The sequence below is a fragment of the Rutilus rutilus genome (genome assembly GCF_951802725.1).
Source record: "Rutilus rutilus genome assembly, chromosome: 22".
Classification (NCBI taxonomy): domain Eukaryota; kingdom Metazoa; phylum Chordata; class Actinopteri; order Cypriniformes; family Leuciscidae; genus Rutilus; species Rutilus rutilus.
The window spans coordinates 13,304,493-13,331,385 of NC_140227.1; the positions used below are offsets into that span (position 1 = coordinate 13,304,493).

General features: G+C 36.7%; 2 protein-coding genes across 4 annotated transcripts; both read right to left on the bottom strand.

Moving 5' to 3' along the window:
- Positions 1-334: 334 nt before the first annotated feature.
- Positions 335-15,835, bottom strand: mknk1 (MAPK interacting serine/threonine kinase 1). Of its 2 annotated transcripts, XM_084394517.1 has the most exons (14): positions 15,640-15,835; positions 14,607-14,642; positions 13,095-13,182; positions 12,867-12,974; positions 12,545-12,642; positions 12,384-12,463; positions 10,963-11,036; positions 10,772-10,876; positions 9,873-9,928; positions 7,624-7,719; positions 7,321-7,515; positions 7,071-7,235; positions 1,983-2,026; positions 335-1,903 (listed from the first exon to the last, which is right to left on the bottom strand). In XM_084394517.1, exons 1-14 carry the CDS (start codon positions 15,694-15,696, stop codon positions 1,714-1,716), a joined length of 1,392 nt encoding a protein of 463 aa, XP_084250643.1. In that variant the 5' UTR covers positions 15,697-15,835; the 3' UTR covers positions 335-1,713. The 2 variants fall into 2 exon arrangements, with proteins under 2 accessions (XP_084250643.1, XP_084250644.1); XM_084394518.1 differs by lacking the exon at positions 14,607-14,642 and having other exon boundaries at positions 15,640-15,833.
- Positions 15,836-16,739: 904 nt separating this feature from the next.
- Positions 16,740-26,689, bottom strand: mob3c (MOB kinase activator 3C). Of its 2 annotated transcripts, none has more exons than XM_084394526.1 (4): positions 26,499-26,689; positions 20,682-21,210; positions 18,346-18,548; positions 16,740-17,376 (listed from the first exon to the last, which is right to left on the bottom strand). In XM_084394526.1, exons 2-4 carry the CDS (start codon positions 21,097-21,099, stop codon positions 17,347-17,349), a joined length of 651 nt encoding a protein of 216 aa, XP_084250652.1. In that variant the 5' UTR covers positions 21,100-21,210; positions 26,499-26,689; the 3' UTR covers positions 16,740-17,346. The 2 variants fall into 2 exon arrangements, with proteins under 2 accessions (XP_084250652.1, XP_084250651.1); XM_084394525.1 differs by lacking the exon at positions 26,499-26,689 and adding an exon at positions 23,712-24,001.
- Positions 26,690-26,893: the final 204 nt, after the last annotated feature.

Below are 26,893 nucleotides of genomic sequence, written 5' to 3' on the forward strand. Positions count from 1 at the left end.
CAGCATTTTGTTTCGCTAATGGTGATGGACAACAATCATCTTTTATAATAATTTGTAAAATGAACTAGTGATGGCAAGAAGTGATTAGGTATGGTAAAAGAAATGAACAGTTACAGGATCTAACGTATACACTTTCCTTTACAAAAAAAAAAAAAGATTTTAACCTTAAATCTTCATGATTGCCAGATTTTATCAGTGTAATCATAATCAAATTCAAAAGAAACTATTTCTATTGCTACCCACAATGTTTAGCACCCCACATAAAAGCAGTTAAGTGATCGTTACAGTGTACAGTAAACTTGCTGTATGACATCTTAAAGACTCGAGTATTAGCCAGGTTTCAGTGCAAACTGCTTTATTTCTCAAAATTGGAAAACCAAATGAACACCTCAGATCTGTTCCAGAGTGCTTAGGGTTTAAATGGCCATTCCATAGACATCTGAAATTTAGACTTAAAGATACTGCATTACAGTATCATACAAGCACAGAGTACTGAGAACCATTAATATGAGGTAGCGCCCTCTAGTGTCATCCCTGTAAATGTTTCCCAACACACACTCAAATCTACATACATGGATAACCACTAAATTCTTACCATTTCATCTAACCTCAAGTAGCATTTTGAGCAACAAATAACAGGAAAAATAACTGTGCATGTTTTATAATTTGATAATACAAAAGACAACTGCGAGGTCATTTAGTTATTTTGCTAATTAGGAGCTCTGCCCCCAAAAATGGCACAATTTCCACTGAATGCAAACTAAAAATATAAAACTTACTCCACCTAATAACGGAGTCGGCTGCAGAATGGGCTCACTGCCCTGATGCATAGAAAAACACTTCACATTTTCAACAAAATAATGTTTAACACTCTAAAAGACACTAAGCAAGAACCATGCAAAAATATACATTAAATGAAAAAATATAATCATCTGAAAAGACAAAAATACTGAGCAGTATTTACTAACTGTTTGAGCTGAAAGTAACTGGTCAAACGTCTATAATACCTCATGAGCACCCTCATTAAAGCAGCATACCTCTCGATGGTGTTTCCATACATAATGATACACTTCATAATGTATTTCTAAGATATGTTACTGTCAGGCAGCATGGCTTTACATAGCTCAAATAAACCAAAACATTATTCACTCAACAATAACTATAAACACTAGACGTTTGTGAACACAAAAAACAAACCAAAAACAAATAGTGGTATAAAATAATGGTAAAAAGTGACAAAGCAAGAGGTCCAGTGCTTTACAGTAACTTAAGTGTTTTAAAAAAAAATGTTAAAATTAATGCTAATGTAGATTAAAAAGCGTCACTGATGTTGTTACATTAAAATTAAATGATCTGTTAATTCCCTTAGAGCTGATCACCCTTTTTTATATCTGACTGTAAAACACCACCAGCCATAAATATTTGGTAATAAATATAAAAATAAAAATAAATTCTGATGCCTAAAACACCCAAAACTCACATTACACAGAAAGACAATCAACCCGAGCTGTAAATGAATTCGAAACATCTGCATGTTTTTGGTTTGTATACTTAAGGTTAGTCTGTTCCGGTGCTACAGGTTGGTAGCACTGAGCTTGTGGTGCATACACACGTGTGTTTGCGTTACGGTTTGTTCAAGAACCATTCCGTTTGCCAGAGAATGTACGTGTATGAAGGGTTGTAACGCTGGAGCACCTGTGGAGTGGGAAGGCATCAGGTGTTGGTGCGTAGTGCTTGAGACTGTGCTCGGCGACGGGCTAATCTGGAGTTGGAGGGAGGAGAGAGCCTCATGGAGCAGACGACGACACAGGAGTCCTCCTGCTCTTCCTCCTGCTGGGACAGTTGCCGATTGAATGCGATGGCTTCGGCTGCGAACTGTGTCAGGTCTTTAGTGCTGCAGTTCCTGTGGGTCCAACCAGAGCGACGGTTAGAAACATTCCAGAAACTGAAAAATATACTTCATACTGAATCAAATCAAATACCTTTGTAGAACACGAGGAGTTGAAAGAACTCTTTCAGGTGCATTCTGTAAAATAAAATACATAATATAACTATATAAAGTTACATTTTGTTTGTATAATATACACTACAGTTCAAAAGTTTGTGGTTGGTAAGAATTATGTTTTGAAAGAAGTCTCTTTTGCCCACCAAAACTCCCATTTATTTGATCAAAAATACAGTAAAAACAGTAATATTGTGAAATATTAACTAACAATTTCTATTTTTATATATTTTGAGATATATATATATAGTACTGTGCGAAAGTCTTAGGCATGTTAGGCAAACATTGTTTTTGCCATTAATTGTAATAATCCAGTGATATTTGTCAAGTCATTTTCATTTATATAGCGCTTTTAACAATGTAGATTGTCTCAAAGCAGCTTCACAGAGATAAATGTATAATATAACGTAAGATTGTTTTGGCTTTATAGCGGTTCTTTAATAAAGTTATTTTCCAGCTAAAGTTAGTTTTGATTGATTCGCTTCCGTCGCAACAATCATTTGTTTTTAAATTAGGGCCGCCAAGACGACACCATTCTCTCTACACAGACTTTAGCGAACCTGTGAGAAACGCTGATGGCGTTCAGATGCGCATTAAGAACGGGTTCTATAGTTATGTGCGTTTGAATATATGTGTGCAGGTTTGGAATTCCCTACAAACCAAACCTAAACAAATTACTGGTGTTTCCTTATAGTTTTGATTCAGAATTTTATTTTATTTTATCAATTCGGGGTAGATACGCAAATTGAGTTTTCCCGACGACGCGTTATCTGTAGAGTGGGAAAGGGATCCTCCATAGGGAGAGACTAGTTGGCCCTTCAGCACTGCGTTGACATCGGGTCCAGGCGAAGGTCCTTCATCAGATCTGGAAACGGCCTGGATCCGGCAGGCTGCGGGAAAACCTTGGGATAAACAAAGACACTAAAATTAGCGTAGATGCCATTCTTCTCATGATGTAACAAGTACATCAGGATTTATGGGAAGTGTTCCCGGTTCCAGCTGACCTAATCTATGCAGCCTAATATTGAATTATAGAAGTCTATAATGTATTATGTGAACGCTATGTCAAAGAGATGTGTCTTTAATCTAGATTTGAACTGACAGAGTGTGTCTGCTTCCCGGACAATGGTAGGAAGACTGTTCCAGAGTTTTGGTGCTAAATAGGAAAAGGATCTACCGCCAGCAGTCGATTTAGATATTCTAGGTATTATCAACTGGCCGGAATTTTGAGATCGCAATAGACGTGAAGGAGTATAATGCGTTAAGAGCTCGCTCAAGTACTGCGGAGCTAAACCATTTAGTGCTTTGTAAGTAATCAGCAATATTTTAAAATTGATGCGATGTTTAATAGGGAGCCAGTGCAGTTTTGACAGAACCGGGCTAATATGGTCATACTTCCTGGTTCTGGTAAGAACTCGAGCTGCTGCGTTTTGAACCAGCTGTAGTTTGTTTATTAAGCGTGCAGGGCAACCACCCAGTAGAGCATTACAATAATCTAGCCTTGAGGTCATGAACGCATGGACTAATTGTTCCGCATTTGTCAATGAGAGCATATGGCGTAATTTAGATATATTTTTAAGATGGAAAAATGCGGTTTTACAGATACTAGACACGTGACTTTCAAATGAAAGATTGGTATCAAAGAGCACACCCAGGTTCCTAACCGACGACGAAGACTTAACAGAGCAGCCATCAAGTGTTAGACAGTATTCTAGGTTATTACGTGAGGAAGTTTTTTGTCCAATAATTAGAATCTCTGTTTTTTCAGAATTTAGAAGTAGGAAATTACGAGTCATCCAGTTTTTTATATCAGCTATGCATTCTGTTAATTTAGTGAATTGGTAAGTTTCGTTAGGTTTTGAAGAAATATAGAGCTGAGTATCGTCGGCATAACAGTGAAAGCTAATGCCATGTTTCCTAATGATATCTCCTAAGGGTAGCATGTACAGAGTGAACAGCAGCGGTCCTAGTACTGAGCCCTGTGGTACGCCATACTGAACTTGTGATTGATAAGACATCTCTTCATTTACTGCTACAAACTGATAACGGTCAGATAAGTATGATTTAAACCATGCTAGTGCAATTCCACTAATGCCAACATAGTTTTCTAGTCTATTTAAAAGAATGTTGTGGTCAATGGTGTCAAACGCAGCACTAAGATCGAGTAACACTAATAGAGAGACACAACCACGATCGGATGATAAGAGCAAATCATTTGTTAGTCTAACGAGAGCAGTCTCAGTACTATGGTATGGTCTAAATCCGGACTGAAAATCCTCGCAGATATCATTTCTTTCTAGAAAGGAACATAGTTGTGAAGATACTGCCTTTTCTAGTATCTTTGACAGAAAGGGTAGATTCGAGATCGGCCTGTAATTGACTAATTCTGAAGGATCAAGTTGCATTTTTTTAACAAGCGGTTTAATCAAAGCCAGCTTAAAGTTTTTTGGTACGTATCCTAGAGACAAAGAGGAATTAATGATATTAAGAAGAGGATCTATGACCTCTGGAAGCATCTCTTTCAGTAGCTTAGTCGGTATAGGGTCTAACATACATGTTGTAGATTTAGATGATTTAACGAGTTTAGTAAATTCTTCCTCTCCTATAGCAATGAATGAATCAAATTTTTCCTCAGGGAGACTACAATGCACTGCCTGATGCGATACTGTAGTAGACGGTTGCATAGTTATAATTTTGTCCCTGATATTATCAATCTTATAAGTGAAGAAGTTCATAAAGTCATTACTGCTGTGCTGCTTGGAAACTTCTGTGTTTGAAGCTTTCTTTTTCGTTAGTTTAGCCACTGTTTCAAATAAATACCTAGGATTATGTTTATTTTCTTCTAATAGGTTTGAAAAATAAGCAGATCTAGCAGCTTTTAAAGCCTCTCTGTAAGCAATCGAGCTCTCTTTCCATGAAATGCGAAATACCTCTAATTTTGTTTTCTTCCAGTTGCGCTCCATTTTTCTGGCTGCTCTCTTAAGGGCCCGAGTGTGCTCGTTGTACCACAGCGTTGGATTATTTTCTTTAATCTTCTTTAAGCGCAAAGGAGCAACTGTGTCTAAAGTGCTGGAAAAGAGAGAGTTAAAAGTTTCTGTTGCAATATCAAGTTTTTCTAAGCTATCTGAGATGCTGAGATGATGAAACTGGTCAGGAAGATTATTAATAAAGCAATCTTTAGTAGCAGAAGTGATAGGTCTAACATATTTGTAACACGGAGTCGGCTTTGCAGCCTTGGCTAAATGTAATTTACACGAGACTAGATAATGATCTGAGATGTCATCGCTCTGCTGCAGAATTTCAACGGCATCAACATCTATTCCGTGTGATAATATTAGATCTAGAGTATGATTACGACGATGAGTAGGTCCTGACACGTGTTGTCTAACTCCAATTGAGTTTACAATGTCTTTAAATGCCAAACCCAATGCATCTTTTTCATTATCGATGTGTATATTAAAATCACCAACAATTAGTACTTTATCTGCAGCCAATACTAACTCTGATAGAAAGTCCGCAAATTCTTTGATAAAGTCTGTATGGTGCCCTGGTGGCCTGTATACAGTAGCCAGCACACATCTCAAACGTGATTTATCATTTTTACTATATATTTTTACATTAAGCACTAACACTTCAAAAGAATTATATTCGAAACTTGATTTCTTAGTGGTTTTGAAAATATTACTATAAATTACAGCAACACCACCCCCTTTGCGTTTCAGACGGGGTTCATGTTTATAACAGTAATCTTGCGGGGTGGACTCATTTAAAGTAATGTAATCGCTTGGTTTTAGCCAGGTTTCTGTCAAACACAGCACATCTAGGTTATTATCTGAAATCATATCATTAACAATGAGTGCTTTTGAAGTAAGCGATCGAATATTCAGCAACCCAAGCTTTATCATTTGCTCATCTGTATTATAGCTGTTTTTTATTTGTTGAACATCAATTAAATTTTTAACCTTAGATAGGTTTAAACATTTTTTGGATTTCCAAAATCGGGGAACAGACACAGTCTCTATATGATGATAGCTAGGTGAAAGAGGCTCTATGTGATGGGATTTATCTGACCTGGGTGACGCGAGGCCGCTAGCAGACGGTTGGTTTAGCCAGTCTGTCTGCTTCCTGACCTGGTGCCCAATTTGTCATGTTTGAGCTCTAAGACTATGAGCCATATTACTAGATAGAAGAGCAGCACCATCCCAGGAGGGGTGAATACCATCTCTTTTCAACAGGTCAGGTTTGCCCCAAAAACTTTTCCAATTGTCTATGAATTCTATATTATTACACGGACACCACTCAGACAGCCAGCGATTCAGTGAACACAATCTACTAACTATCTCATCACTCCTGCGAACAGGAAGGGGGCCAGAGCAAATTACAGTGGCCTGTATATATCTGTATATATTACAGATATTTGTGTATGCATAAGGAATCTGACAACAGCCAGGATGATCTGATCTCACCATCATCGAGTCCGTCTGTGATTACATGAAGAAACAGAAAAAACTGAGACAGACTAAATCCAGTCTTTAACATGCCCAAGACTTTTGCACACTACTGTGTATATATATATATATATATATATATGAAATGTATTCGTGTTATGGGAAAGCTGAATTTTTGCATCATTACTCCAGTGTCGCATGATCGTTCAGAAATCATTCTAATATGCTGATTTGGTGCACAAGACATAAACATTTCTTAATATCATCAATGTTGACAGTTTCTTATTACAATCAATGTTGACAATCAAACAGTTGTGCAACTTAATATTTTTGTGAAAACGCAATTAATTATTTTATGAAAGTTCAAAAGATCAAAAGCCTTTATTTTAAATAGATTTTTTTTGGTTACAATGTAAGTCTTTACTGTCACTTTTGATCAATTTAATGTGGCCTTTCAGAATAAAAGTATTTGTAAAACATTTTATTTTATTCAAAAGGTTACAATGCACAAAAGTAAAATTATTGTCTACCACACTTGTTCATTATCAGAAATTCCATATTGCTCATATAGTTCAAAATCAAAAAGGCTTCAAGGAAACTAAAGAGAGCAGAAGACTCACCCCCTGCACCCAGGGATGCTTCAGGACCTGGGCGGCACTCAGCCGAAGAGTGGCATCTCGCACAAGCAGCCGCGAGATCAGATCTTTGGCACCGGCTGAGATCTGAGCCCAGACTCCATCCCCAAATTCATATTTCCCCTCCTGAATCCTCTCAAAAAGGTTGTTCTGAACGGGAGAGAACAACACTTTAAAGGTCTCTACATGGATAAAGTGAATACTGTACATATATTTGGATTAGCGTGTGCCTTACCTGGCAGGCACGACACATCTCTCCTCGTTCCCAGCCGCAGTTGGTGCCGCAGTGGCCGGTGAAGGGGGGGCTCCCGCTAAGCAGGATGTAGAGAATGACCCCAAGGCTCCAGAGGTCACAGCGCTTATCATAGAAAGAAGCCTCATCCGTAAAGACCTCGACCACCTCGGGAGCCATGTACTCTGCTGAGCCACACTAAAGCAGAGAACGCACCTCTCAAACAGTGCTACTCAACACGGGAACACTACTATAACAGTTCTAGCATGCGAAAAGCATTGAGAACAAATCTGAGGTTGTGTTTACTGGTGTGGTGAGCTCAGGGGTGGTTATTGGGGTACAGGCACTGTTCAGCTTTACTCCACTGCCAAGGTCAAAATCACAAATCTTCACAGGAGAAACCTGAATGAAAGCAACAAACTCGTTACAGTTAAGACTGGCTAGATTTTAAACATACATTTTGATTATCTACCGATCAAAAGTTTGGGGGTGAGTGATTTAAAAAAATAAAATAATACTTTTATTTAGCAGCTAGGGATGCATTAAAATGTAAAATTGAAAAAATGCATTAAATTGACAATAAAGACATTTATAATGTTACAAAAGTTTTCCCATTCATCAAAAAAAAAAAAAAAAAAAAAAAACCTGAAAAAAATCCACAAAAATCTTAAGCAGCAAACACTGTTTTCAACATTGATACTGATAATAAATGTTTCTTGAGCACCAAATCAGTATATTAGAATGATTTCTGAAGGATCATGTGACACTGAAGACTGGAGTAATGATGCTGAAAATTCAGCTTTGATCACAGTAATAAATTACAAATATATATTCAAATAGGTTGGAGTTCATTTAGATTAAATAGTTAAGAGTTCATTTAAATTGTAATACTGTTCCACAAATATTACTGTTTACACTGTATTTTTGATCAAATAAATGCAGACTTGGTGAACGTAAGAGACTTCTTTCATTTTTTAGTTCTTGCAGATTTCCCTGTGTATTCAGTAAATGCTACAGCTTATACATGATTAATTTGGTTAATTTTGCATGAGGTACAAATATTTCCTTACATAACTTTTTAATCATGAATCATACAGTTTTTGACATAATATGCATATATGTACATGTAAATCAATACTTTTAATGTATGTACTGAAAACAGACTACTTTTATTGCTGCTCAATATATGATGCTTTTAACAGATAGATTAGGGGAGGAGGACAAAGTTAATGTTTCTAGAGAATGTTAAGTGCTTATTAAGAATGTAAGAGGACGAACTGAAGGTTTCAGGCAGGTCTCTGCTTATCAGTCAAAATCTGCATGACCTCAGTAGAACAGTTTATCTGAGACACTCAAATGCAAGGCCGTAGATAACTACTGAGCACAGGCCCCCTCTTTCCATCATACTCTTGGTAGAAGACACATTGTTCCTTTTCTCTCTTATGTTTCAAGTTTAATCTGCAAATGCTGTGAGAACTTGGTTATATTGCTTCTTTCTGTAGTCAAGGTCGGTAGGCCTGGGGAGAGTCTAGGGAGTCAGATAAAATGTTTCCAATTAAACATTATTTACGCATGTAAGGTAACCATATTATGGGATGATGAGGAAGAACAATTTGGATGAATACGAGTCAGAAAGCCTTATGAATAATCTGTTCATTTATCTAATCATCTTTGAAAGTCTTTGTTCTATGATAAATGAAAATTAAATGAAAAAAATAAAAAAATTGTGGCTTTCTGAGTTATGTTTCGCTTGTAAGAGAGACCCTGGATCGCGATTGCAGACAAATACATTCGAGTTTTACCATTGAGAGGCCTGACTTTAATTTTACTGTTGAATTTGCACCACATCTCTCAGAATTCTCCAAACCCTAACCCTTATAGCCCTGCAGACTACACAAGAGGGCTTGTCATACAGCACCTAACCTCGGGTCATCGTCGATCTAAACCCTGCCTATAACCCCAGGTAAAGGAACGTTTCAAACGTCTAATTTAGAAGCGGGGTTAGCACTGCTTTTTCCTTTCACACATCATCGCTCACACAAATTTGGCACTGCATGGCGATGTGCGAAACGATGCAGGGATAGAATATTACAACTAGATGCTTAACGTCAGACACCCATCACATGCCTCATATTCACATGCTTTGGACAGTCACAGTAACACGTGTTGTATAAACAGTTTCAGAGTTTGAGGGGAAACATGTCAAATGGTGATGGAAAACACGTTAAATGGAGTGAATAAGAGACCGTTTCATTGTTATAGTCTGAAAAACTTGATAGTACAGTCTGCAATATATAAATGAAGATGCGCAATACCAGAGCCTTTATTTAAACAGGGCGAGTGCGGCGTTCGTCCAATCAATGACACTGACACCGCAAATAAAAAATAAAAGGATGTTAACCCAGGGTTTAGAAATGTATAGTGTGAAGAGTCATCTTATAAATAACCAGATTTAATTGTAAACCCTGGGAAAATTTCGAGCAGTGAGAAACGTGAAGCAAGATAACCCAGGATTCGGTTTACCCGGGGTTTAGAAGACAAAATGGATGCATTACCTTATCAGTATATTCACACAGGATATTTTCAGGCTTAAGGTCCCGGTGAGCGATTCCTGTGGAAAAACAGAAACAAGTCTGAAGTAAACCGATTCGCACGGGTCATGGTCAGTGGGCCGCAGAGAAAATCTACATTAGTTCCTAGAACTATTGGCTAAAGTACCCGGATGTCGGCGTGTTCGCACCGCAGGAACTAGGAATGATTTTAGTTCTAGGAACTCTTTTGGAGGAACCAATTTAGCTCCTACTTCAGAGTAGGGTCTAAACCAGCACTATAGGAACTATCCGTGACGTTAGTGTACGCGGATTGGCCAAACGCATGCGAAACACCAGCACCCGCCATTTTTAAAACAGCTATATGTAAACACACAGATATTATAGACTATATATTTACTCCAGAAACGAACTATACGAACATGGAAAACAGTGATCGATGGGCCACTTAGCCTTTACGAGGGGGAGAAAATCCAACGCAACTTTGAGGGGACCAAAAACCAAACATGATTATGTATTTCTGCTCAGCTAGCAACACTGGACATCAACCACACAGTACACACTAATAACTTTTCATATACTGTCTACTTTCTATTTATAACAGTTCTAACTAATAACGTATTAGACAAGACTGTTAGACAGATCGTAAACTATAATGAACATGGAGAATGTGAGCACGGTTTGTTTGCTCAGGCTCTGGCGTTCTGATTCTGAGCGGCGTCAAAGTAAAGGTCCGCCACGCCGTCAAAATAAGTCACAACGAGCGCGGTTTACGTCACTTCAGAGTTCCTACTGGCGGTGCGAATGCAACAGGAAAACGTTCCTATGGGAACCGTTAGTTCTCGGAGAACCACCCAGGTGGTTAGTTTCTAGAACTATCCGGTGCGAAAGCCCCTATTATTTACCTTTGTTGTGCAGAAAGTCCAGTGCATGTACTATGTCCCGGACAACATGACTAGCCTCTCTCTCATCAAAGTATTTTCGTCTCTGGATGTGTGTTAAAATGGAACCTGAGAGGAAAAAGAGAAAAATAATCAGAAATAAAAACTAACTGAAATTGAGACTGCATTTGTATTTCACTACAATATAACTGTACCTCCACGTAACTTCTCAAACACCAGATAAAAACAGCTGTCCTCTTCAAAAAACTGAATGAGCTCCAGAATGTTCCTGTAAAGAACACACAATGGATGCAGTTGTGTAATTATGTATACTACTAACTACAATCAAGTATTTATACAGTAATTTTAATATAAAGTACAGTATTTTCTTTTTATTAAAGTATAATGACTATCCACTTGTTAAGTCTGACACCACTGTTTCTGGGTTAAAAAAAAACAAAAAAAACGCTTCATATTCCAAAAGCAAACACCAAACCGTGCTAATATACACTCAAGGCATGCTGTAATACTACGGGAAAACTCATGATCCTAACCTTTATCTCCACAGATCTTATTCACAGCAGCGTCATCTTTGATTTTTAACGGGAATGAAAGCGCGGCTGTGAGGGTTAGACATACATCTCTTGAGTGGGTTGTACTATTATTTAATGTGTTTTTGGATTGTTCTGCTGACGAAACACTGCAAAAATATCTTTCCAAGAGATTTCAGTAGACAAAAAAACTCAACACAGCATGAGCTGTGGAAAATTGTAACTAATCTAGCAGCTTTATACAGCTTTTTACATCGGCAAGTCTATCCCTCACAGCCTCACGTAGCTTAAATTTGTGATTTATATATAAATAGTGCTCATAAATGGATGTTGAGTGTGATCTCACTTGAAACGGAGTGGAGAATAGTGATGGGTCGGTCATGAACGATTCGTTCATTTCATGACTACAGAGTTGTCTCAGAGAGTGTTTCGTTAATTTTGTGTTGACCGCGCATGCGCAACATCCTATAGGTTCTGTACTGGACACAGAAATGATTAGCTTGTCTCTCGAGTCTTCGGGTTCGGGTCCGAGTCTTTCGTTCTTCCTGTCAGTCCCATAGAGGCTATGCAGTCAGTACCGGAAAGACAAATGATTAGTTCACCTCTCGAGTCTCGACTCGAACCCGAAGTCGATAGACTCGAAACGTGAACTAATCAATTCTGTATCCGGTACTACAGTCTGCACAGCTCAGTTTATGAAGATGTCCCGGGATAAACGAAAGACTCAGATCGGGAGGAGAGGTAAATAACAGACTGCATAGGCTGAAGACCCACATAAATGAATGAATTGTTTCTGTTTCTCATAATTTGGCCTTTTCCTTGCATTGCAATTTTTTTCTCATTCTAAATGCGATCAACATTTGATGTGTTTGAGGAATTTGGCTATTAACATGTAAAACTTTAAATACATTCTGCTGAAATAAACTAAATGACCCGAAAAAAGATTCGTTCATTTTGATGAACGAGATTCAAAGATCCGAGTCAGTAAAATGATCCAAACTTCCCACTACTAGTGGAGAATTGGACACGGAAACAGAATTCGATACGTCAAGAATTAACAAGCGGATACTGGAATATGATCTTACTTATTTCCTTGACACTGGTAAAGCGTCTCCACCTCTCTGAAAACTCGGCTGCGACTGTGACCAGCTTTCTTCTCGATTATCTAAGAAACATAACCACACAAGGTTTATTATGTTTGTTTGACAACGAACTAATGCAATATTTATCTAAAAAACCCTCTCACCTTCACAGCATACTCGTTGCCATTCTGTAAACACACACAGCCCTGGACTTTAGCATAAGCGCCCTGACCCAGCAGCTCATCCGTCAGCCTGTACAGATCTACAACACACACACACACTTCTGAGTTGACTCATACCTTACCCAATCAGGAAACGTAGTCAGGAAATGCAATCAAACATCCTGAAGTTATGATGGTGCATGATAACAATTCACGAACATTGAATAATGCTGAGAGGAAACCAAATAAAGACCAGGAACACAATATGAGGAGTAATATGTTTTTTTTTTTGTAATGTCCTTGTATTGTAATGATGGTATAATACCACTAAATTTGCCTGTGAAACTGTCCGCGGCCCGGGTTCTGCGTTTCTTCTTCCGGCGTGTAGCCGCGTCCGTGATGTTGATTGGCTGACTGCTCTCCATTCCTAATCCTGAAGTAAAAAACACAAAACCGCAGATGTTATATGACAGATCTTGGGTACTCTGTTACTCTGTCAAATTTCAAGATTCGAAGGATATGTTTTTAAATGTTTAGCCCTAAGCAGCTGTACCTGCGGGGGTTTGGGAGGCACTGTTGGGGGCATGAGGAAGCGGGCCACGGTTCTCCACTTGGCCAGATGCCAGAGTGCTACTGGTTATCTGAGAGAAAGAAAGAAAGAAAGAAAGAAAGAAAGATTTACACTTAAAACAAAGTGATAGTACACAACATCAATGTTCCAGTGCTTCTAGAGACATATAAAGTGCATTTCACACACTTTTTCATTATTAAAAATTCAATAATTAATATTCACCTTTCAGATTTCACTTGCAAAATATTCATTCTGTTCAAAAAAATACAACCTATAAATCTTCAACAGGCAATTTTCGGTCCATTTATTTTGCTTTACAAATTCACTTCCACAAATTCAGTGGTTCAAATCCGACAGAAAATACAACATTTCACATCCGGGAACTGCAGGAACAGCAGCAGAGTGCCGAAGCATAATCTCCACCTGCTGTTAGTCGACCTCAACAGAAAGTCCGGAAGTAAAACTCCCATTCATTTTCTCTATAGCGATCTTCTGTGAGCTACGCGGCGGCTAATCAATGGTAAATGCATTTGTTGAAGTCATTAGCCTGCATTATTTGATAGTTTATCAGTGGAATCCTGCAAATAAATCTCCACCAATCAGAGAATGACAACAAGCAAATCATGCCAAAAAATAACTCTTTAGCACCTATCCAATCCAATGAAGCACTATGATTGACGTAATTGAGTCAGTCTCTCTACTACACTCTCAAACTACTTACATTTTTGCGTGCATAATATGCATATTTTGTCAACATAAAATGTACTGTTTTTAATTATATTATGTTGTTTGCAATGGTTATTTCCCAGCTGTTATAGTAAAAATTTCTATTTTCAAATATTTTTTTTGCGTTAGTTTAGTTTAGTTGGAGTGAACAAGAGCCAGAGTTTGTCATTGACAAACATGAACGCGACTATCTTCTTTTTTGCTGTATATGCTCCTCCACGAATATTTAATGTGCATGACTAAATTATCATCATATTTTAAAGTCGGCATGAAACAGAAGTACTTTCTTCTCTATTGTGACGTATATCCGAGTAAACCGGCTTCTCAAACAGGAAATAATTTAGGGCAGGGCTTTATTTTGAGAATTGATTGAATCATTTGATAGTGGTTTGCTGTCATTGCAAGAGGAAGTGGGAAGTTATTTTGATTAAGGATTATGAGGACACATGCTTTTTTTTCATGATGTGAAGGGATAAATCATAATAAATACTGCAATATTCCAAAAAATATATATTTCATGGTGACTTTAAGTTCACTTTGATGTCCTGTAAACATGAACTTATATCATAGAAAGAGGAAGTGAACCCAAGCTCTAAAACTTGCAGTGTGCTCTTATCAGATTTCTCAATCTGAACAAGCCTCGCATGACTAATGCGTTTCTAAACATCTCCCCATTTCCACAACGAAATACATGTGCAAGCTCTGCTTTACAGTTTGAGACTCACAAACAAGTCAAAAAGCCCGTTTTAAGGCAAGTCTTGCCAGTACCTGACGGGAGCAGTGGCGAGCCTGAAGGTCCGAGAGCTGAAAGAAAACACAGACAGACACGATCATTCCAGAAGCCGCGCGAGACGGAGCCGTGACAGCGCTCGCGCCGCAGGGAGAACTCGTGACGTCTGCTCTGCAGCGTCACCTGAGTGCCACATACGGTACGTGTTTCTTCGAAGTAGGTTGAGTGAAATCATGCCAAAGATATTAGTGTCGTGACGTCTGGCTTCTGAGTGGGAAATCCAGCAAACTTAACACGATATATTAATTGTATTACTTAAATACAGAGAAATAATGAGAATAAAGGAGTTTTAAATGATATGGCATATACGAAATTATATTAAATAACGTTGATTGGGTAATAGGCGGGAATATTGATTAGAGTAGCAGAGGCTGGAAAATAGCATATTTAAAGCAACAGTAGCTACTCAATGCTGACTGACCGTTCATTCACAAATTCTAGCAATCCCTTATGACTTTCTTCTGTTATTGCATAATAGTAGGTAGAATGATAACAATGATAACATTGATCACCATTCACTTTAATTGTTTGGAAAAGAGATGCAATGAAAGTGAGGAGTCTGAGGTTATCTTTATGTTCCACGAAGAGTCAAGTTTGTGTGAACATGAGGGTGAATAAACGACAGAATTCGTTTTTTGAGTGAACTATCCCTTTAAGAGAAGAAGAACATGAACTTAAAATGAGTGTCGAAAACAAGCAACAAGTGTCAGAGAACCGAAATAGTGTAGCAATGTCAGCGGAATTGTGACAGTGCTAAGTTAACCGAAGAAATGTTCTTTTTGAGTAACTGAAACTCATAGTTTTAATACATACAAGTCGCGCTTACAGAATTAAGTAACGTTACAAACGTTTGTTTTTGCGACCTGGCGCGAACCGAGCGACCCAATCGATGAAGCCACTTTATCACATGACACAGATTACACCAGCGTGCTGGAGATATACTTGACCTCATGTAAAACACCATTTATATACATATATATTATTTATATATATATAAAAAAAGATTCAAACCTGAAAATTGCGGCCGAATGAGTCTAACGTTAGCTGTTCAGTGAGTGCCTCCGCCATCCCCGCTGTACAGCACAGCAGCAGTGAGTGAGGAGAAGGAGAAGGAGGAGGAGGAGGAGTTGCAGGACAACACAGAAACCACAACAGCACCACCCCAATCGCGCCAAACCGCCCTCCTACTGATGGTCACTGAGACTGCGGTGTATTTGCGAATCACATGGTGACGGGTTGGGTCATGAATATTAATCAGGTTGCGTGACTGGACGAACGAGGGAGATTACGAGGTGACGCAAGCATGACCTAATGAATATTCATGTAGGAAGACGTTGCTGCCACCAGAGGGCTACCACGAATCTGATTTAAGCGTTTTTATGGGAGTAATACGGGACTTGTGTCGGTCAAATTAAATAATTAGACTCATACAGTGAAGTGAATACAACTCTTTTAATGTAAATGCTGACTACCGTGTCCGTAGGAGAGAGTCCCTATAAAGTAGTTATATAATTGGATGACGTATTTATTAATTAATGCGAATCTGAATTCTCTGCCGTGAATGTTTCCCACTCGGGCATTTGTCAGCCGTTCATTTCCTTTTTACAGTGTTAATTTAGAAATAATTCAGTTCTTTTTAATCCTAACCTTGCATAAATCAGGGTTGCCACAGGCTAATCAAAAACCTGGATATATCAGTGAAATAGCCGAAGCCTGGAAAATACATGGACATTATGAATATCTTATTAATTCCTAAAATGTTATACAGAATATAATTTTTTCTGGTGTTTTTCAAAACATCAGAGCGTTTGCTCTTGTATAAATTATTTTGCTTGCAAGCAATAGTGAATTGTCCTGTAACTCGGTTCTTTTTGATGAATCTGTCAAACCTTACTCGTACAATTGTATTGGCTAGTATTTTCATATTTCAACCAGTCTATATAATTGTATGGATATTGTGATGAGGATGATATACGGATGATATAAGAGAGAATAAGCAGTATACTAAAGCTATAAGTATAAGAAATGTCTGAAAGTGATATTTCATTGTTTTGAGAAACTTCTGGCTTGTATTCTCCCAACCAGTTTAAAAAAAATGAAAAAGAAGAGAGTAATTTAAAATGTTTGTATTTTAAACTTGCATGCAAAAATACAAAAGCAAAACCAGCACATTTTCAGAACAAAATGTCCTGAAATAAGAACAATACTGTGGAGTACTATTCCTCATCATTCACCAGCTATGGTATAGTTTTTTTTTTTTTTTTACTGCACATGCCCTGGTTAAATAAAAATACTAGCAAAGGCTTCCGCCCCTGCACACTGGCACAGACTCGACAGAGCAATGTAACATCTCAGACTCAGCAGAAGTTTTAAGACATGCCATTTCAAGACAAGTTTCCCTCAGGGACAAATATTTTTAAAGTATCGTTGAAGTCACATTGCGAAATGCTCAAAACCGTATGCAGAATACTAAGCAATCAATGCATCATTTCATATCAATACTGCACAATCTGAGATATATAATTTAAACATTTACTGTCTCTAGAACATGTATTGAATTGCTGGACCCATAGTATTTCAGAAATGCAGTTTAGCACATTTGTGAGTCTCACATCTCGCCTGATCTTAGATCAGGCCTCAAGTACATTATTCTTTTGGCCTGAATGTTTGAAGTTGTTTTTTTTTTGCTTTTGGATGCACATCCATTCTCCACATCTTTCAATGGCAGATCCTCTCTGTCATTTCTTTCTGTAAAGACAGAAAAGACCCAATTATCAGGACAAATACCACATTTTCATTGTGCATTCACTAATGGCCACCAGTGTTGGGGAAAGTTTAAAAGTAATGCAAGTAAGTAAGTAATGCATTACAATATTGTGTTACTACTCCCTAAAAAAGAAACTAATTGTGTTACGCTACTTTTGTGTTACTTTTCTTACCTGGGCTGGGCTTGTTTGTTTTTTTTATAACAAAAAAACAAAAGGTCTATTTTTATGCAAATGTAAAAAAAAAAATGTAAGTGAAATGAATAAGCCTCAGGCTGAAGGAAATGCAAAATCACGCCTGTACAGTAGAGGGCGAAGCTCAAACTTTTCAGTTGTGCTGCCATTCTGGATTGCAGAATGATGCAAGAGAAAGAAAAAAGAGAAAAGGAATACAAATGTATGTTTCTCTAAAGTCATTTTTTACCTACTGGTACGGTTTAATAGGATCATTAAAGCTCAGCAGCAAAGACATGGTTAATAAAGTGAGACTAAATACTTATTTGTGTAATTTTAAATGTAATTATTATAGGTTTGCATAATTTTCTGAGTTTGCATTTCACTGTTTTTATTCATTTTGAGGAATACCGAATGTGTTTTTGTGCAAGTGAGATGAGTAAATGCCTGCTCACATTTAGTCTAGAACTACAATAACCATCATGTTTACACATCTGCACTTTCTCCCGATTTCTCTCAACATGGGGACAGGAGAGGTGTCAGTCAATAAACGGAAAAACAAAGTAACTTGTGTTTCTTATTTGAACAAGTAACTGCATTTGAGAACGTAACTGCATTACTCGTTACTAATCTGATTACGTAACTCCCAACACTGATTGCCACTACCATCATTTATTATTTTGTGTATAATAATATTTATTATTACTTCATTGAGAGACAGTCCATAACATTCATGCCCCTCTGCTCTATAACAGTAATGAAAGCGCAGCTCTCTCACCAGTGGCTCCAGCTCCGAGTGGTCGATTAGGCTGAACTCAGAGATGAAGAAATAGTAGTGTTTGTAGCAGGTGTTGATGTGAGCCTCAGCCCCCATACTACAGATCATGTCAAAGTGATGGATGTACACATGTACAAACACCCGAAACAACCGACTCAGAATCTTTTTGCACACCTGCTGAAAGTTCTTTGGAAAAGGGACTCCTAAAAACAGAAGAAAACCAGTGTCAACCTTATCACATTGCTTTGTATCATAAACACATTTCAAAATGGTAGACTTGTGCTGTGTGATTTTCTTCCATGTGAAAATTCAAATGGTATTTAAGGAGAAAAAGCCTACTGAGTATTTCTCAAGGGTTTTAGCAAATAGGTCAGCCAGTGGAATTATGAATTGTTGGCAGTGCTAGTATAGCTTCTGTAACTCTATCCAGCAATTTCTTTTTTTTTTACCAGACAGAAGTATGTGTCTTGTGTTCCCTGGCCCCACAAATCATACAGGAATTCCTGAGAAACTTTACTGGATATTTCTGTCTAAATATTTTTGTCCTATTTCTTTTCATTTGCATTAATACGCTAAGGTTTTCAAAGCTACTTACTGAAACAATAAAAAGGTCACAAATGCAGGAGTCTGAAAAGATAGGAAAACCTTGTAAAATATCTAGTTTAAAACATGATATTGGTTTCATATTTTGAAAAGTTTTATGACTCTAAAAATGGGGTTTAACCATAAGGAAGTAATAACATATTTTCCCATACTGTGAATATACAGTACCAGTCAAAAGTTTGGAAACACTAAACATAATGATATTTTTATGAATTCATATTTCTTTTTATAAAAATACCCTAAAATATATTTAACACATGTACAGTACCAGTCAAAAGTTTGGAAACACTACTATTTTTAATGCTTTTGCAAGAAGTCTCTTATGCTCATCAAGCCTGCAGTTAAAAAAAAACAAAATAAAAAAAAAACTGTAATATTATGAAATATTATTACAATTTAAAATAATGGTTCTCTTTTTTAATATACTTTAAAATGTAATTTATTTTTGTGATGCAAAGCTGAATTTTCATCAGCAAGTACTCCAGTCTTTGGTGTCTTATGATCCTTCAGAAATTACTCTAATATGCTGATTTATGATCAATGTTGGAAACAGTTGTGCTGCTTAATATTTTTTTATAACCTGAGATACTTTTTTCAGGATTATTTGATGAATAAAAAGTTAAAAAGAACTGTATTTATTTAGAATAGAAATCTTTTGTAACAATATACACTACCGTTCAAAAGTTTGGGAACAATAACTTTTTTTTTTAAAAGAAATTAGTACTTTAATTCAACAAGAATGCGTTAAATTGATAAAAGGTGATGGTAACGATTTATATTGTTAGAAATGTTTTTATTTTGAATAAATGCTGTTTTTATGAATAAATGCTGTTAACGTTTTACTCATCAATGAATCCTGAAAAAAGTATTCCAAAAAAATATATTAAACAGCACAACTGTTTCCATCATTGATAATAACTGAGTATCAAATCATCATATTAGAATGATTTCTGAAGGATCATAAGACACCAAAGACTGGAGTACTTGCTGATGAAAATTCAGCTTTGCATCACAAAAATAAATTACATTTTAAAGTATATTAAAAAAGAGAACCATTATTTTAAATTGTAATAATATTTCATAATATTACTGTTTTTTTTTTTTTTTTAACTGCAGGCTTGATGAGCATAAGAGACTTCTTGCAAAAGCATTAAAAATAGTAGTGTTTCCAAACTTTTGACTGGTACTGTACATGTGTTAAATATATTTTAGGGTATTTTTATAAAAAGAAATATGAATTCATAAAAATATCATTATGTTTAAAAAGGTCGAATAATAATTTTGAGGGACTTTTTGATCTTGATACAGCCAGCTTTATGATATAATTTCCTGTGTTATTTTTTTTTTCCCTGAAAATGTTTGCATGTTGGTTTCACTATAAACTCAAAGGTTTTTCAAATCTAATAAGCAGTGAAGCAGTTTTGTTAAAAAAATGTTTAATTCTAATAAATAATAAATATAGATTTTTACACACCAAACTATAAGGTTTTCTTTTTCTCACTAAGGTTTTCTTTTCAAGAATTTCATTGTTTTAATGGCATGTTTCCTCATTATGATATTAGGACAGTTATGCACCCTGATATTTTTTGTACTTTATGCCCCCTAAAAATATATCAAATGATTAATTTAGCAATTAACAAAAAAATAAATTAGCATCACGTCATTAACAGACTGCACTAGTAGCCCTATCCCAGCAATGAAGATGTCAGGAAAACACATTTGACATCACAGACCTACTCGTGTAGGAAAGATGTCCTCATTATTGATGAGTGACTCGATCCAGTTCATCAGGAGGTTCATGTATATAAGAGCAGGCAGTTTGGTGGGCCTCTTGTATTGATCCCCATCCTGCCACCTGTATTCATATCGTGGCCCTCCAGACATGATGGGACAGCTCTTCTCAGTGCAGAACTCGCTCACGGTCCCGTAGATGAGGTTGATTCGATTGAAGAAATCCACCACGTGCACAGCTATCCAGTCATTAATGTTCTCCCCATCGGGCAGCTGCACCACTTTCCTCAGGTCAAGGCCTGATTTCAGAGACGCTTGGGCTCTTTTGTACAGCTCAAAACGCTGGGTCCCAGGTTCAAAACGCTTTCGAGGCCGGAATGTTTTGTCTTTGCTGAAAACCTGACCCAAGCACAGAGCCATTGCTGAACTGAGCAGGGTGATGGTGGAGTCAGATCCAGTCAGGATCTGGCCAGTTGTGAATGTTGACTCTTATGATTCCCTGGGCCCTCGTCCCATCCGATAAAGAAGTTTCTAGAGAGAAGAAGAAAGTAAAGCAATGCCTCTCTTATATATATATACACACAGCTCTGGAAAAAATTAAGAGGCCACTGCAAAATTAGCAGTTTCTCTGGATTTATTATTGATATGCATTTATCTGTTTGAGTAAAAGTAACATTTTTTATTTATTCTACAAACTACTGACAACATTTGTCATTGTCATTTAGAGCATTTATTTGCAGAGAATGCAGAAACTTTACAAAAAAAAGATTTCTTTTACTTTTCAAAATTACAAATGTTTTCAGACCGTGAATCATGCAAAGAAAACAAGTTTATATTCATTTTTAAACAACACAATACTAATGTTTTAACTTAGGAAGAGTTCAGAAATCAATATTTGGTGATTTCCAATCACAGCTTTCATGCGTCTTGGCATGCTCCCTATCAGTCGGTCACATTGTTGTAGGTCGAATTTATGCCACTCCTGGCGAATATATTATATTTCTATTATTATAAATACATTTTTGTAATAACATTTTTTCAGAATTATTTGATGAATATAAAGTTTAAAAGATATTCTGGCATGAAACTCTAGATGGCGCAGGCTGATCCTTAACTCATTTGGTAGCGAATCTAGCGATTGCATCATCATCTACATTAGCGCAGCTGATTGGTTGCTCTTGCATTAGCGGCCAATGAGCTGCGGCTCAACATTCAAACAAATACCGTTAGTGTTGCTGTTAGCTAGCCTGGAAATCCAGACCTAAATCTAAAAGATTAATGGTCTGGCGTCGACTAATGAAAATCGACAAGCTCGAGGGGCGGCACCAAGCATGCATTTGAAAATCTCACTGCACGCAATTGGATAACACTACAACCAATCACAACAATAAACCCCATACGCTTAGCTACTAGCGGAGCTAACTGGTAGATTAGACTCTTACCATATCCGGTCGGCAAAACAGCAAAAACGCCCTTCTTGCAAAGGAACGATTTGATCGCCGTCTTCTGTTCCTCTTTTAGATAAAAAGCCAAGTCTAGCCTAACTCGTTCATTGTAGCGGCCAAAGCCGTTTCAAACAACTGGTATTCATCCATAGCCATCTTGCACTTTTTACTAATGACTTCGACGTCACAGCGCTGTCCTCATCTGTTTAGCTCGCCTCTGGCCCGCCTATATCAGATAACCCGATGTGATTGGTGCAGCTCGGATACAAGGGCATATTTAATGAGCATCATTACTCGACGCCAGAGTAAACTCACTGAGCAAATTCAACTTGTGCTCTCGCGAGAACTCTGGATTACCAGGGTAGCTGTCAGCAGTCTGCAGCGCGCTTTCAGAAACCCTCCATCTTCCCCAGCTCCACCTGTATAGATCTGCTATAGGTAATTCATGCTATATTATACAGCAGCAGCATGTCTTACATGCTCACAGCAGCGTGTCGTGTATGTATTGGCATTAGCAAGTCTCGGTATGCTCTGCAGCAGCAGCGTAGCAGATCTATTCCACCAAGACCTTGCCATATCCATTACCATGCCAATCTCTCCGAGAGTTGTCATGACAGAACAGCATTTATTTGAAATAGACATATTTTATAACATTATAAAAGTCTTTACTGTCACTTTTGATCAATTTATTGAATCCTTGCTGAACAAAAGTATTAATTTCTTTAAAAAACTTTTTAAACTTTTCAAAAAAACCACTACAAGCAACAATTCATTTAATTCTCTCTATGCATTAAGTTTCCATTTGCGTTGTTTTATCCACATCACCATTTTCATAACTTCCTGTGTTTGTTCGAAGTGGCTGAAATGAGATGCGTTTTGAAGGGACTCTTCGGAGTGTCTCTTCAGCCGTACAATCAAACCCTGCCTCTCTGTTTTCATTTAACGTCCTGGCTGAGTATCCATGATTGAGTCCATCCTTTCTTTGTCTATTTTTGATAAGTCTTGTTTTTCTTTCCCTCTCTCTTTCTCTCTCCTCCCATATATGTATTCACAGAAAGCCTGGTTACTAGATAAACTGTTAAAGTTTCTCTTATACCTCTCATAGCCAATGTTGAGATATATTTTGCAGGAACATTTTAGAGTTCTCATAAGTCTGTTTCTGGCATTTGTTGCTGGAACTGATAATGCACATCACAGTATTTTCACACATTAAAAGGCACTTAAAACAGCCTACTTGATTTACTCTCTTCTATATATTTTTCAATTCTATAAAATAGACATATCCCCGTTTCTAACCAACGTGTTAAATATCCTTTCACTTTCTCAAGTAAAGTAAAGACTTTATAATGGACACAGTTGCAGAGGTTGGTTTGAACTCAATTAATTCAATATGGAACCAAAGGACAGAGGAGTTATTTGTCCACCCCTCCAACAATCACGTCAAACACTGACGTGTCTGATCACGCTTTCTCTGAGCCCCCACGGCACATGAGCTCTGACATTACCACATTAACACAGATCATGATAACAAAAGTAGCATCTTAATGAAAAGAAGTCAAGTAAAACTGGAGATTTTAAGGTCCCTACCTAAAGAATCTGGCTTTAGTCCCGCTGCAGACACTTGGAATGTTGTGGGAAACTTGAAAAGAATTCCTCTGGCTCCTGTTCTTTCCAAGAGGGAACAGTTAAAATCCAAATTGTCTTGTGAGGATTCTTTCCCTTTCCCACTCATCAGCCGGTCTTATCCCTCCAAAACTCAGTTAAGAATAGAGTATAGAGTAAAAACAACAAGCTGAAAAGTTACTTGGCTTCCCTTCCTGTGTATGATGTCATATCCTGATTTTGTCTGGTAGGCCCTGTTGTCTGTTTTTGTGTGCCTGTGTGTGCGTGTCGTGTGAAGTTAAAAGGAAAGATTTCATTGGTGGTGGGAGGAGCATCAGTCTGTGAAGTCCAGTCCCACATCAAGCCACATCCTTTGCCCTGCCCTGCCCAGCACCACACCCCCCCCAAACTCCATTGTGCTTAAAAACTTCAAACATGAGGACTGGAACTTCACACTTTCTCAGACCATCTAAATAGAACATTTGGACCATATTTTTCACTAACTTAGATTTAAGACGCCAGATTTAAGACGCCAAGTTTGTTGCAGATAATTAGGTTTTATCTTTAGATAAAACTTTTTTTTTTTACTTAAAATTGATAAGTAAATAAAATCAGAAAAACAGTTCTGGGTGGATTACTTACAAATTGTACTAGTCTATTACTGAATACAAAATACATGATAAAAATTGTAGTTAATGTAATCTATTACATTACACATTTTTAGGTAATGTAATCTGACTACTTTATTGATTACTTTTAGATTACTTTTGACCTAACTTGTTTATAACATTGATTTGAATAGTATAATCTTGCACCATAATGATAAAAAATACAACGAGAAAGAAAAATGATTCCCTTTTTTGTCATCAACAACATGAATTGCATTAGATTTGACATTATCAGGGTTTCCCAAACTATGGTTTGGGAAGGAACTGCAGAGGGATTTTTTAAAAAGCGAATAATTAATAAAAAAAAAAACAAAAAAAAAAACTTAAAATAAGTAATTTTATAATAAAAACAATCAAAATAAAACACTAACTACCAAAAAGATGAAATATTTAATTTGATGCTGTGTGGCCTGTCTGTGTGTGCAATTCCACAAAACTGGAAGACTTTCTGAACAAGCAAGTTTATATATATAGGCTATATATATATATATATTTTTTTTTTAAGATAAAAAGAATCAATCGTTTGATTAGGGAGAATCAATGAATTCTGAATAATTTATTGCCATTTTGTGAATGTTGAGTAATCTTGTCATCAATAAAAAGTAACTGTCTGATTATGATATATTTAACATAATATAATATAATTACAAGAATTTAATGTTTGAAATCTGATTACGTAATCCAGATTACAAATCCCTATAAACACTCTGAGCACAATTGTGAAGTAATGTAATTACTATTAGTGACCACTAGATGGAAATAAATATTTAACAAATTATTAAGTGGCACAATCATTGACCTTGGGTTTTAAATCTTTTAAAGTATAAAGTAAGTAAAAAAAAAATATATATATATATATAAGCATATATTATGAAAGATTAGAACGGCTTTTTAAAAAACTTGGAGAATCTTTATCTCTTGAGTAATGAAGATAATTGGGATATGCTTGATGAATATGATTAATGGAAATTTACATAAAAAAATGTTTGTGTGTTTTTGTTTAGGCCTATATGAGACAATGTTTAATTGTTTTGTAAAAAAATAAATAAAGTACAATGTTTTCACATTTACCGAGGCATAGAATCTGTTTCATGTCTATTCTAAATCTATGAGCAAATTATATTTCTACAATTTTCTGATTTTTTTCAACAGTGTTGAAATGTGTTTGTGTTTGAAATATTTATGTTACAGATCAAAAACTAGATATTCAAGAAATATGTGCCAGTGATTTTTTGCAGTGTTTGCTATTTATATGCATGTTTGTGACGTAGGCAGAAAGTTCATGTTCTTTCTTTTCAAGACATCCTAAACCAGCTGTGCCAGTTGGACAATTTATGACCTGAAACCAGATGTTTCAAAACTAAAACTTCTTTCTTCAAATGTTCATCAAACTGGACTGGGCTTTGGTCACTGCAGGGCATCGTTGTCATGTATAATACCTGACACCCGAGCCTAGATTCATTTTTAGTGTTTTAAACGTACAAATTTTGCAGTTTGTCTCACAACTTGTGGGGTTTATTTTGCATACTTGAATATGAACAAGTACAAATATTGAACTTTTTTGGGGTGAATTTAAATAAAAATGAAAGGAATTACAGAGTTCAATTAAACACGCCACTGAATGATGTCAGTTTACTGACCTGTTATCCTGCGCAACTGCTACATAATTTCAAGTGTCTTATCTGTGCTGTTCATCTTACTTGTCATACATATAGCAATTACCCTTAGCTTAGGTGTATGCAATTCTGGATGTTTTGACTTAATGTAACATGAATGACAGTAATAAGGTTTAGTAAAAAGACACGTCTTACCAATCATGAAGAAAGTCTACTTTGTGGGATAGCCTATAGCCTACCTTAGATTTAATCAGGGAATACAGAGCAAAGCAGTGAATGAAAATAGTTAATGTCTAATGTTCCACTAATGTATATTTAATTTTCATATCAGCTGCAGACATTAATGTACCACAGCTTTCAATGTGACCCAGTGCCTTAAGAAACAAATAGATGGACAGAACAGATAGAAAGAACAGACAGATACAAATAAGCCAAATAGATAGATAGATAGATAGTTAGCATGAAAATATAAATATAATTTCACTCACCTAGCACTTGAAGAAAAAATTCATATTTCTGTCCTTTTAAATGTTCGTGTTAAAATAGTACGTTTTGCCGTTTAGCGAATCTGATAGCTAGCCTATATGAGGCATGGTGTCTTACTTCATTTTTGTCTTTTTCATCATTGTAGTTTCTGCTCAAATTAAAATATTCAAATTCAATATCTCTATTCTCCATCAGCGCTAGAAGTTCAAACTAATGTCACGTAATTTACGTCTCTACAATGATTGGTTGATATACCAAGGGGGACAAGCTTCCTCTGTCATGTGTTTTTCTCAACACTCAACCGCTGAGTTGGTGTACTCGATGGTGATTGGATAATGTTTATCACCAACGGAGGCACAAGTCCCCGGCTCTGGATTTGCATCCCCCTCCCTACTCC